The sequence below is a fragment of the Hippocampus bargibanti genome, linkage group LG14 (assembly GCF_051943395.1).
Source record: "Hippocampus bargibanti isolate YZ-2025 linkage group LG14, ASM5194339v1, whole genome shotgun sequence".
Taxonomy (NCBI): Eukaryota; Metazoa; Chordata; class Actinopteri; order Syngnathiformes; family Syngnathidae; genus Hippocampus; species Hippocampus bargibanti.
This window is the reverse complement of record NC_142747.1, coordinates 10,839,850-10,852,086: the sequence shown is the minus strand read 5'-3', so window position 1 is coordinate 10,852,086 and position 12,237 is coordinate 10,839,850. Positions and strand designations below refer to the sequence as shown.

At 43.4% G+C, this 12,237-nt stretch overlaps 2 protein-coding genes across 3 annotated transcripts in view; both read left to right on the top strand.

The window, feature by feature from the left end:
* Positions 1–3,084, top strand: part of p2ry6 (pyrimidinergic receptor P2Y6) — a 6,963-nt gene extending 3,879 nt beyond the window's left edge. The window contains exons 2-3 of the mRNA XM_089013585.1: positions 1,472–1,899; positions 2,034–3,084. Of these exons, the coding sequence (XP_088869711.1) occupies positions 1,472–1,899; positions 2,034–2,706 (1,101 nt within the window). The 3' untranslated portion in view covers positions 2,707–3,084. The remainder of the gene's footprint in view (positions 1–1,471; positions 1,900–2,033) is intronic.
* Positions 3,085–4,253: 1,169 nt separating this feature from the next.
* Positions 4,254–12,237, top strand: part of arhgef17 (Rho guanine nucleotide exchange factor (GEF) 17) — a 44,630-nt gene continuing 36,646 nt past the window's right edge. The window contains exon 1 of one of the 2 annotated variants that reach the window (XM_089013558.1): positions 4,254–9,885. In XM_089013558.1, the coding sequence (XP_088869684.1) occupies positions 4,783–9,885 (5,103 nt within the window). In that variant the 5' untranslated portion in view covers positions 4,254–4,782. The remainder of the gene's footprint in view (positions 9,886–12,237) is intronic. The other variant, XM_089013559.1, reaches the window with a different exon arrangement.

Genomic DNA, 12,237 nt, shown 5'->3' with positions numbered 1-12,237 from the left:
AAGCCGTTCTAGATGAAAGAGGAGAGGATCAAAGCATCAATGTCAGCAGTGGATCAGAGATGTCATGGTGGAATTTGTACGTCTACTACAAGCTAAATGTTGAAAGCAGACACGAAGCTGTAGCATCCATTGACGAAAAGACATTGTCTCACATCTCCTGTCCCACATAAATCCGCTTCAATTCCAAGCCGCGACAGTTACACATACGTATCGGCGCTCTGCGCTGACGCTGCTTTCTTCTTATCGCGGGCTCCTCAAGCCATGCATCCATCCAACTGCAGACTGTCCAACAGCACCGACCTATCCGCTGAACAAAGCGGGGCTGTGAAGAACCATCTATGTTCTTTTGCTAAAATGTTTACCTCATTGTCGTCAAATGAGTGGTTGCTAGGTTTTAGATGCATATGTACTGCCGATTGAGGCCCATAGTATTATCCCTGCGATGTTGATAAAGTCTTTTTTGGAGAATTTGTTTAGTCTCCCCAATGTACTGCTCTTTACAATTTTCATTCTTACAATGTATTGAATAAACTACATTACTTTGTTTTTCATTTGGCAGCCTATCTTTTGGATGCACTAACTTTTGCCTTAGTGTTTATCGGTTTGAAATAAGTAGGAATTTTGTGTTGCCAAAGGGATAACACGAGTGGGCCTGAATCGGCAGTACATATGCACCTAAAAGCTAGCAACCACTCATTTGACGACAATGAGGTTAAAATCTTAGCGAAAGAACATAGATGGTTTGAAAGGGGAGTAAAAGAAGCGAGTTTCATAAAACAGCTAAATCCTTCATTAAACCGATACGGTGGAGTGAGGTTCAATTTGGATCGTTCGTACAACAGCCTGCTTAGGCAAAATAGGATTAGTAACACTGAGGAGGTGATACCGGTGGAAGTGGGGCAATCAGGCCAGTCGTTAGTCAGAACAATAGGAACAATCAGTGAAGCTGCAGGGAGTAGTCCTCTCCTCCCCCCAACCTGAGAGCAGGGACCTATCATCGCAGAGTCAGGCACCGCCATATCTGGACAGTAGGGATATATATATATATATATATATGGCCTAAACTACCAGTAAGACTTTAGTTTGCTGACAAAGTTTCTTGGATAAGAAGCGAAACGTTCAAAGAAGTACAGATGACGGCTGAAGAAACCTTTTCATCAACACATTTGTAATGTATTTTAATAATGTTTCTGACAAGGCAAAATGTTTTGGAGTGAAAGTGTACTCATAAAATGCACACTTTCACTGCAAAACATTTTGCCTAACCATCTTCATTGATTTTGCTGCTAGATTAAAAAAACATAATAATTGTCAAAAACCTATGTGGAGGATGTTTTTGTTTGCTATTATTTTGACTTGACTTCCCCTAAAAGATTGTCCAGGGTTAGCTCTGGTAACCATGAGCTCTGCAACAAATTTGCATTTAATCAATAATGACTATTTCTCTTTGTTTCTCATTCATGACCTGAAGATGTCACATTTTGTTGAATCTCTCACGACGGAAACTCTGATCTCCAAAACCTTCACGTTGGACATCTTCAATACTAGTCGCCAGTCCACAGATCAAAACACAGCTGCTGCTCTGCTGCCCACCGTTATTAATGTCAGTCGTCAGGGAGTCCTACGCTGCACTTATAACGAGGACTTCAAACGGATCCTCCTCCCGGCCGTCTATACCTTTGTCTTGCTGTTGGGCCTGCCGCTTAACACGGCCGTTATACTGAAGATATGGAGGAGGCGATCCAGTCTGTCCCGCAGCAACATCTTCATGCTCAACCTGGCCATAGCCGACTTCCTGTACGTGACATCACTTCCCCTGCTCATCTATAACTATGGGAGTCACGATTACTGGCCTTTTGGGCAGTTTTTATGCAAACTGGTACGATTTCAGTTCTACAGGTGAGACTCTTGGTGATTTGTAAACATGAAACAAATGTCCTTACTTTGAAACACTCCGTTTCTTCAAACTTACTTACTTTGCAGTTTTTGAAGTCAAATCCAGTTGATATCCTGTTTATTTATCATTATGACAGCAACCTACATGGCAGCATCCTCTTCCTCACCTGCATCAGCGTGCATCGCTACATTGGCATCTGTCACCCACTGGCAATGTGGCACAAGCAAGGTGGACGCAGCCTGGCGTGGCTTATTTGCGGAGGGGTGTGGCTGCTTGTGGCCATCCTCTGTGCGCCCACGTTTTACTTTGCCTCCACGGGGATTCAGCGCAACCGCACCGTCTGTTATGACTTAAGCACCCCAAAGCAGTCTACGAAGTACTACCCATACGGCATGGCCCTCACCTTCCTCGGCTTCCTCTTGCCTTTTACAGGTGTGATGATATGCTACTGCAGAATAGCCCACATTTTGTGCCTCCCCGTGTCCTACAAAGGTGTCAAGGCACAGACAAGGGACACACGCGACAGGGCTGTGAAAATGATCATTGTGGTGGCATCTGCATTCTGCGTCAGTTTTTTGCCCTTTCACCTCACTAAGACCTCATACCTAGTCGTGCGCACGCTTCCTCATGTGTCCTGTGAGACCAGAAATCTCTTTTCTATCATCTATAAGAGTACCAGACCATTTGCAAGTATGAATAGTTTTTTGGACCCTATTCTCTTCTACTTTACTCAGCCACGGTACAGACAGAGTACTAAAAGGTTTGTCCTCAGAGTCACCACCTTTCGGGAAAAGGACAGCAGTGCATGAACCAATGTGTGAGCATGTGTAGAATTTTTCGCAACCAGTATTTGATTCTGGATACAGTAATATGATGATAGATTGTTGTGGACGCAAGACTAATTATTGAGCAATTATTGTCCAATCATACATACCTTTTGACCGTTTTGTAAAACCTTGTTTTCTTTTTATCCACTAGGTGACAGTCACATCCCATTTCACCAAAGTTGTACATGGTTTCCACTTTGCACTCAGCTTTTATTGCACATGATCTCTCATTTTGACTGTCAGGCTTCTGAGCCATTCCAATGTATGTAACATGAAACAAATAACATACCTTGTATGTTATTTGTTTCAGGATACTGTGACACTGCTGATGATTAATAAATTGATTGATTCTGGTGTTTATATGTGTTTACTTTTGTCATATTCATTCCAGTGAAAGTATATTTCATATGAGTATTGTGAACTGTGCCAAAACACAACATTGTGCTAAAATCAGCAAAACTCTTTATTTTGCTCCATGAGTTAAATTTCTCTGTATTGTTTTGCTAGTGAGCAATCTTTGGGATGCATACACGCCGATTAAACCCGTGAGTATTATTTATGTCATTTCCTTTCTGCAGTATGTTGGTTTTATAAGACAAACAACATCAGAATTTAAATATTAAGCAGATTCTTTACTTACACAGTGTAGGTGTTCAAATAGCTGACATGTTTCGGCGACCACCTACACTGTAAGTAAAGAATCTGCTTAATATTAGATATCAAGTAGACAGGATGAACTTAGTACAACGATCAGAATTCAAAGTTGCACAGCAATTACATGAAAATACACATCCACCTACAGATTTAGAATGCATTAAAACAACAATTTTATTTGATTGTGTGATGGGATCGATGCATCTTTTGTGGATTTAAGTGGATTGGGCACCTATAAACGAAAGATTAAACCACTGTAAACAAAAGGGAATTTCTGAGGCACAGTACATTGGTTTTATAAGACAAACAACATCAGAATTCAAAGTTGCAAAGCAACTACATGAAAAGACACATCCAACTACAGATTTATAATGCAGTAAAAGAATAATTTGATTTGATTGTGTGATGGGATGGATGCATCTTTTGCAGTGGAGGCAAGGCATTCTCGTGTTGATATGACTTAAATGTACCATTGGGGAAAACATGTACCGGTATTTAATTTATCAAGAGTTTTCAAATAGTTAGCATAATAGCTTAATGCATTTATCTGATTAAACAGTTGATTAATATTTTTTATAATACATGAAAAATGTTCGTAAAATAATCAGATTTACACACACGTGTAACTCTAAAAACGATATTTATGATTTCCCTACGCCCCACAATATTTTATCCTGAACATTTTTACTTCTGTTCCTTAACCTCATCTTCAAACGACCTGCCCTGCGCCATGCTCAGAATTAGCCTCTAGGGGGAGTTATGTACAACGTTTACCAAATCACAGCGTGTAATTCCCCTTTCGAACAAAAAAACGCAGAAAACTGACGATGCAAACCGCGACTGAGACTTGATTGTGGACCGAAATGGAACTTTGGATGCTGTCAAAATAGAAAGGTACACTGGCGTGAATCGAAGATGGACAGAAATGAGAGTTAACTTTGTTCTACCAATTGGCGTAATTCTTTTACAGTGCCGTCCCAAACCCATTCGGTGCACAGTATCATCTCTTATCAAAAATAGAGGGATGTGGGGGGCTTTTCCTCCCTATCCCCGAGGGGGTTATGACAGCCCCTATCCCCTAGTCCCGCCCACTCCCTCTTGCCCTATCTCAGGCATTAACATGCACAGAAAAAAAACACAAGTCACGGAAATCCAAATTCCAAAATAGAGAATCCACAAACGGTTCTTGGGATAGAACATACTGATGCAAGGGTGACTTGCTTAACGGACACACGATTGGCCAACGATGAAGCACACAAAAAATCGACTATGGAATCGCTAACATGTGAGTTTTCAAAACGACGTTCCCAGACTTTTGTAAAAGTTGTTGCATTTCTGTTGCGAGGTGCAAAGTGACTTTTAATTCCAAGAGGATGTAGAGTGACTTAAAGACAACTATGAAAAATGGCAGAGAGACACAAGAGGAATGCATCGGTGTACCGCAGCGTCTCTTTTAAGAATTTGGGCTCGTGGGGCGCCAACAAAAGTGAAGAGGTACAAGACAAATGTGAGCATTTGGAGGTAGCCGGTGGCTCCCTTCCTCTTGAGGCCAGCGGGTCAGAGCAGCGTCATGTCAGTGCGTCAAGAAAAGTTTCCAAAATCTCTACCACCACAACCACCGGGACCGCAGAGCCAAAGAAAGCCTCCTCCGCCCCTCTCTCCTCCATATCTCCCTCTATCCGCCAGCTCACTGAGAAATTCAGTAACAGAAGCAGTCGGAGAAGTGGGGGAGGAGGAGAAGGCTCCGAGAGGACCAACAACGCCTGGCCGGGAGACGTTCCAGCAGTGCGGCGCGAGAGTAGCACGCTTCCCCGCGTCAGAGCTTCCAGGAGGAGCAGCTCTCTGTCTCGACTTTCTTTGCACCAGGACAGTGGTGCAGCAATCTTGACTGACAACAAGTCTTTTTTGACAAAAGTGCAAAAGTTCAACTCCAGCACAGACTCTGTCTCTGGTTCGGACTCTGAAAGAAGAATTAAAAATCGGACGTGTGCACTATTAACAAGCGACAACAACGGTAAGACAAAATCTTGTGCATCGGATCCTCAAAAGAATGATATTATCAATAATGAAGAGGACGCCACGATTGATGGACCTTGTAAGTCTCACACGGTTTACCCATCCACAAACTGCAGTGAATTTATTTCCCTGCATTCTGATAAATGGCCCAGTGTCACAAAAATTCGACAACTTTTTGATGAGAGAAAGAAGCAAGGCCACAATGATGAGAATTTAAGACTGGTTGGCAAATGTGATTTAGGCCGGCCAAGCAAACCTGAGGGTTGCCCTCTTCTGGATAAAAGCAGCAAACTCCTATTTTGCACTTCAACTAAAGACGCCACACGTCCATATTTGTCTCAGGCAAGCTTTGTTGAAGGACAGAGCCAAAACAGCACTGCTGTCAAACAAACACTTTGTGACACTATGGACTTGCGTTCCAAAATTTATGAGCAGCATGATATGCTTGATGAGGAAGAACACTTGAAAACTTGTAGTTATTGTAATGTCAATATATGTGGTCAAAAAAACGTTCCAAACAGAAACATATGGAGTTGTTATCACAGTTGCCATGATCAAAAAAGTAGATCATCTCCTTTCAGATATAGCAGACCCAACTCAGTGGCAGAGGCTTACCCTCAAACTCTCACACTGATCGAGTTGACCCCTGACCCCCTCAGTGACCTTCCGACCTCTGCTACTACTTCTCGGCAGAGTTTGGTGAACCGGGACGTCTCCTGCCCCTCCTTTCTTCAGGAGCCAATAGTGAAAGAGAGAAGGGATAGTCAGTGGGTCGGGCTGGCGAGGGATAGTTTACATTCCTCACATAGCTCCTCAACAGCTCCCGACTCTCCCACCTTGTCCCCCCTCTGTGCCGGAGCTCTCGATAAAGCCACCACCTCCTTCTCAACTGTACCTCCCCTTTCAGCCCCTGCCAAATTTGACTCTCTGCATCGCTCCAGCTGGAGGTGTAGCTCTGGAAATGAGGAGGAGGAGGAGCATAGCAGAAGAAAAAGAGAAGGTGCAGGCTGGAGTGGCCCCTCTCATCCTTTTGTTGGCATCAGTGGAGGTGTCACAGAGCGAGATGAAAGTTATTTGTCACACAGTAAAAATGGCCGGTGGGGGGCAAAGGCCATCGGTAGATCTTCGGGCAGTGAGGAGGACAGTCATGGTTCTTTAGAACCATCCAGTAAGGGGGCTGGGCGACGGCGCTCTCTGAGGAAAAAGAAGCGTTTCTGTGGTGGTGCAGCTCCAGGCCGTGATGATCGTCACGATCGTGATGGCGAATCTGATGACAGCGACAGTGAGCCCTCTGTGACTATGGAGAATTTGGACAAGCCGCGCTATGCAACCAAAAGAATAGAGCTTTTGCAACGAGTATCACAAAGCCGCTCTGCCAGAGAACCCACTTTTTATTTGAACAGAGCCAAGATGCAGGAGCAATGGGAGCACATCTCGTCACATGTAGCATCCTCAACACTTGCTGCTGTGTCTCGAGTATCAAAGGTCAACATCCCACCTTTTGGCTCCCATTACAGCGGCCGATATTCCAGCACCGAGGCACTGAAGATGGAGAACCAACCAAGCTGCAGCAACCGTGGAGGAAGCAAATTTTTGAACACTGGTGGAGACAACCCTGCCAAAAATTATTCTTCATCGATGTTGAGTAAAACATACTATGGGAATTTTACCATGTACCGTTCCCCTAGCCTTGGACATGGAGATAATTTCCCTCGTACTCAAGTGCGGACTAGTCCTAAGATTGTGCCCACAGTCACTTCCGCTTCTGGGGTACTTGCTAGAGAAGGACGATCAGCAGAGGCCATGAGAATACAGCAGACAACAGCAAAGGATAAAACCGGTTTAAAAAATGGAATATCCAAATCCAACCCTGATATTGCAACAGAAACAAGAACACTGCTAAATGTCCCGAACTCTGACTTGTCAGAGCTGAGGGTGCATAAAACTAGTGAGGAAGAAAAATGTGGACTTGGCACACAGAATCACAGTGGGACCGCGTTACCCACCGGTCGTCGCTTGTCCCTCAAAGACTTAACGGCTACTCTGCGGCGTGCAAAATCTTTCACATATTCTGGTAAAGCCCAGTCAACCCTGCGTTGTTACATGGCAGGTGGTATAACCAAAAGAAGCCCTTCCGAGCAACAGCTTGACCTGAATAGAGACAATCCTCGCAGTAGAGTGTCCTTGTTGGACCGAGCAGTAGAAAGCGATGGAGGTGATTCAATAATTGCAAGAAGACAGAGGCTGTTGGATTATAGGTACGATGACGATGAGGATGATGAAGTGATGCCAACACCATTGCAAGAAAAATATGTGCAAGAAGCTCGACAAGTTATTCAAGATATCTGTCAAATGAGCACCAGAGAAGATGATGATATTGAGATGAAAAGTCAGAATGACTTTCAAGATGAATGTTTTAAAATCAACAAAACAGACGAAGAGAAGAAAAAAGAAGTTAGTATTGAAGGTGAGGCAGAAATAGACCATGGGGGTGAATTTAAGACCACAGTGGCGAGAGATAAACATAAGAGGGAGAGAGAGAATGGGGCGAGTGAGAAGAGAGAGAGGGATGGACAAAGTATGCTGTCGGAGAAGCTAAATATTACGGATATAGACTACCAGGAGAAGGTGCAGAGACAGAACAGAGAGACAGCGAGAGCGTTACTGAAGGGGGACTCAGAAGAAAGCGTGTGCTGTGACCGTTCCGTGGACGAACTTTCAGGCCATGAGTCGAGTTTAACCGATGAAGGAATTGTCACAGAGCCAGAGATTGGTCCCATTGACCCTTCAGGGAGAGGTTTGTTACAGTTAAGTGGGGTTAATTTGGGCTCGGGCATTGCTAGGGATGTACTCGGGCAGCCTGTCACCATATGTAAACAATCAGCGCTCCATGAAGAGAAAGGGCTTAAGAAGGAAAGAGAGGAAATGATGGAGAACAATACTGGCTGTGCGATCCATCTTAATGAAGTCAGCGTACCCCCGTCCTTGCTTCACCCCTCCTGTCTGGAAGAGAATGATGGAATTATCACAGACTCCATTGCTGATCTCAACTATGTCAAAACTATCAATGATGCAACCAACCAGAGTAAAGTTGTACTGCAGGGATCTTCTGCTACACTCGGAGGCTTCGAAGGATCTGCAACACCCAATGGCGTCCGTCGAAGACGCAAGTTCTCCCCTCCACGTAACATGAATGTAGCCTCTGATGTTTGCAAGAGTACCACAGATTCAACAACAGCAGCTGAAGCATACGGGGAGTCAACAGTCTATCGCTCCCTTAGTGATCCTATGCCTCAGAGACACTCTTCTGTGGGAGAAGAAGAAGTTTTTTCCTCTGTTGACAGCAATCTTTTAGGATCTCTTGCTCTCAAAAGCGGAGGGTCATCGGACACGCCTGCTATACCTACCTTAGAATACAAGGGAAGTGTAGCCAGTGACTTGTCTGTATACAGTGATGGCGGACTTTGGGAAGAGGTAGTTGGTGACTACAGTGGGGTAATCAGGAGCATTGTAGCTGAGCCAGGAGCATCGAACAGACTGCTAACTGATGAGCATGGCAATGGCAAAGCTCCAAAAAAGAAATCCTTTAGTGATCCCAGCCGACGAAGTGAGGCATGTTTGCTTTCCCATCATGACCCTCAGTTTAAACGTCAGTCCGCCAGCACTGGACCAATCATTGAGCTGGATCAGACAGGCGCGATCCCAACTTCCAGCAGCGAGCCAACCCTGAACAAGCACAAAGAAACACTGTGGGATGTAGAGTGTCAGCCACAGGAAGACGTAACCACGCAGTCATGTGACTGTCACCATGGAAGTAGCAATATTGACATCATGAAGGCTGATTCCCAGTCTCGCCATCCAGCCCATGGGGACGCTGTTGTAGATCAAGGCGGACAAAAGAAAGTAGAGGAGACAAGAAGATTTAATTTTGATCTCAAGTTTGCTGACGCTTTATCTCCTAGGATAGTTCGACGATCCCCCAGAAAGCGCCCAAACAGGTTGGCTCAGTTCTTTTCTCACGAAGATCCATTGGAACCTCCAGAACTAGATCAGCAAGTTGGTCATCGTGATGCATCTGCGCTCACACCCCCGGCCCCATCATCCAGACCAAAGACCAGACCTAAACATGTAAGACATGCCAGTGAACCTGCCACTTTTATACCCATCTCGCCTCCTCCACAACCACCGCCCCTTAAGGAAGGGAACATTCTCTCAGACCAACATTCTGGAGGTTCTACAGCTCTGACCCCAGTAGACAAGGTTCCAGTTATAGAGGATGTGGCCCAAAAATATATTATTGACATCAACACTCCTGAGAGAGACACAGACGGTCCACGGCCTCTACTCCCTGGGAACAGAGATGGGGCTGAAGATTCGGTGTCTGAGGGGCCTAGCAGGATATTCGGCAGTCAAATGGCAGGAACTGTACCTCAGAAGTGTTTGGACCATGCAGCTTCTGCAACAGCTCCTCAGAGGACCAAGCCGAGAGTGGTAAGTCCACATTTACGTTGTTGTTGTGGTTGTTTCTGTTGTAGATGTAGCGGGCCTTTAACATATACCTTCAAACAGCATTGTAAATATTCAAAACACATCTAGGAATTTGTTTTTGTGGCTTACTTTGACTTGACATAAAGGAGACAATGAATTCTGAGAGCTTGACAAAAAGAATGTTACATAAATACTTTGTCACATTCTGGTAATTGCTTTAGAACAGCCCGTAATATTATCTGGAACAGTTGGTGCTTTCTTATGCTTCCAGCTGACAAGTGTGTATGTGCTTTTAGCAAGTTGTGTTATTGTAAATTACATGTCATCTGGTAAGTGTAAGAGTGCATTTGCAAAACTACATTAGAGAAACCATTACAGTCTGAGATGTGTTCAACAAACATCAGAGGATGTTAGTGGTCTGATTAAACAAATGTCAGAATGACAGCATTAGGGAGCTGGCCAAGCAAGTCAACTGTTTGTCTTTATTTGTTCCATCTGATATGAATTGTAGACTGCCAAGAGAGAGGACACAAACGGTTCAGTACTACTCAGAGAATGTTTTTGTTCAGTGTGTTGGCTAAATGCTTTTATCATATTATAACACAGTGCTAAGGTGCCCTACCAACTTGTGCATAATATGAATGTCATAACAAAAATGAACAGTAATTCTCTACCGATTTATGTTTTATGGAACAATTGGAGAATGAGGGACTTTTTAAAAGTCCAGGATAACCCTATAATGAAAATTAAATCCTGTGTTACAATCTCTTACAGAGCGAGTCAAAAATACTGTCACTTCCATACAGAAGCGAAGTATGGTCATAATTTAAAACTGTTTCTTATTTTACGGACAGTGTATTGTAGGTGTTTCAAATACAGTAAAGTCTCGTTATATCGATATTCAAGGGAGTCCGAAAAAATATCGATATAACCGGGACTATCGATATATCCGACCCTGTTTGCATGTAATTTTCTCCGTGCGTGCATAGAAATAGTATCGATATAACCGGGACTATCGATATATCCGATATCGATATAACGAGACTTTACTGTACCTGACATGTTTTGGCGTATACTTCATATTAGAACAGTCAGCATGTTGTTACTGTAAATTAAAATATCCTCTTTATGTTCTGGGTACAATTCTTGTATTGGCTTTCAATAAATTTTGTCCAAAAAGTGCTTATTAAAATGTCTGCATTTTGACTTGTCATAAAAAAAAATATTTAGCACTTGTTTTATTTAGTTACTTTCCTCATTCACTGTTGTTTCTCTAGTGATAGAAGCAGTAGCTGGCGAGTGACCTCGGTGTGCAGGAAATGGCTTCAGGAAAATAGGAAGTTGTTGTGGTTACAGAAATGTTTGATGATGTCAGATACTACTGGCTGGCGTGAGCATTTGAACCCTACTTTGTGTGTGTGTGTGTGTGTGTGTGTGTTTTGTCTTGGGTCTAGTACGTGTGCATATTCTGGAATATATCAGTGCCTTGTTCCCAACATGCTGTTTAGAGCACTGCCCTGCTACACAATACGTTTGTGTGCATGCAGATTTGGACTGAATGCAACACTAACTCTGGCAACCCATTACAGAGTACAGATGCAGTTTGCTAAAGAAGGAAAAAAAACAATTTAATGGGAATTGTTGATTGTATTCAATGGACATTTGTTGTTTTAATTTTTCAAGCTGCTTTTTTGCTTGTATTTACACATTACCCTATTCCGTGGTTTATTTCTCAGCAAATGATTTTGGGTCTGCTTTTTTGTTACATCCTGATCGATTAAAGATTCTCCCTTTCCTCTCCCGTCTTGTACTCTTTCTGGAACATAGCTGTGGAGTGAGATCATTTGTCTTAGTGTAAGCAAACCACAGCCAAAATATCAGGTAGGGGAATGGGGGCTCTGGAGGGGAGTGGCCAGAGGTTTTCTGGCTAAAAGAATGGAGACTGCAACTTAAACCGTGCTGAAGAATAAAACCATGACTGAGTAGTACAAGGCAGGGACGAGGCAAAGAAGCATGGTTGTTCACATCTCCACTGAACGACAGCAACAGATCTGGTCAAAACGAATATCCTAATGACTGCAGTGAAAGATGGAAGTGTTAATGTAAAATATCCTTTGTACCGCTAACATAAAACTGGCAATTAACATTTGATAACGTTTCACTTGCCCTGCAGTGGAGGAAATTACTAATCAATTGTCTTTGAATTGTTTTTTTAATTATTATTATTATTTTATAACATGTATTTGAATGTTGCTGTGCCGATGACCATTTTGTGTTTGGGAGCCTTTTACTGAGCGAGTTGCTTGTTCTGTAGCCACAGAGGGACATAAGTCTTCTTGTGCCGGTCCCAAGCCC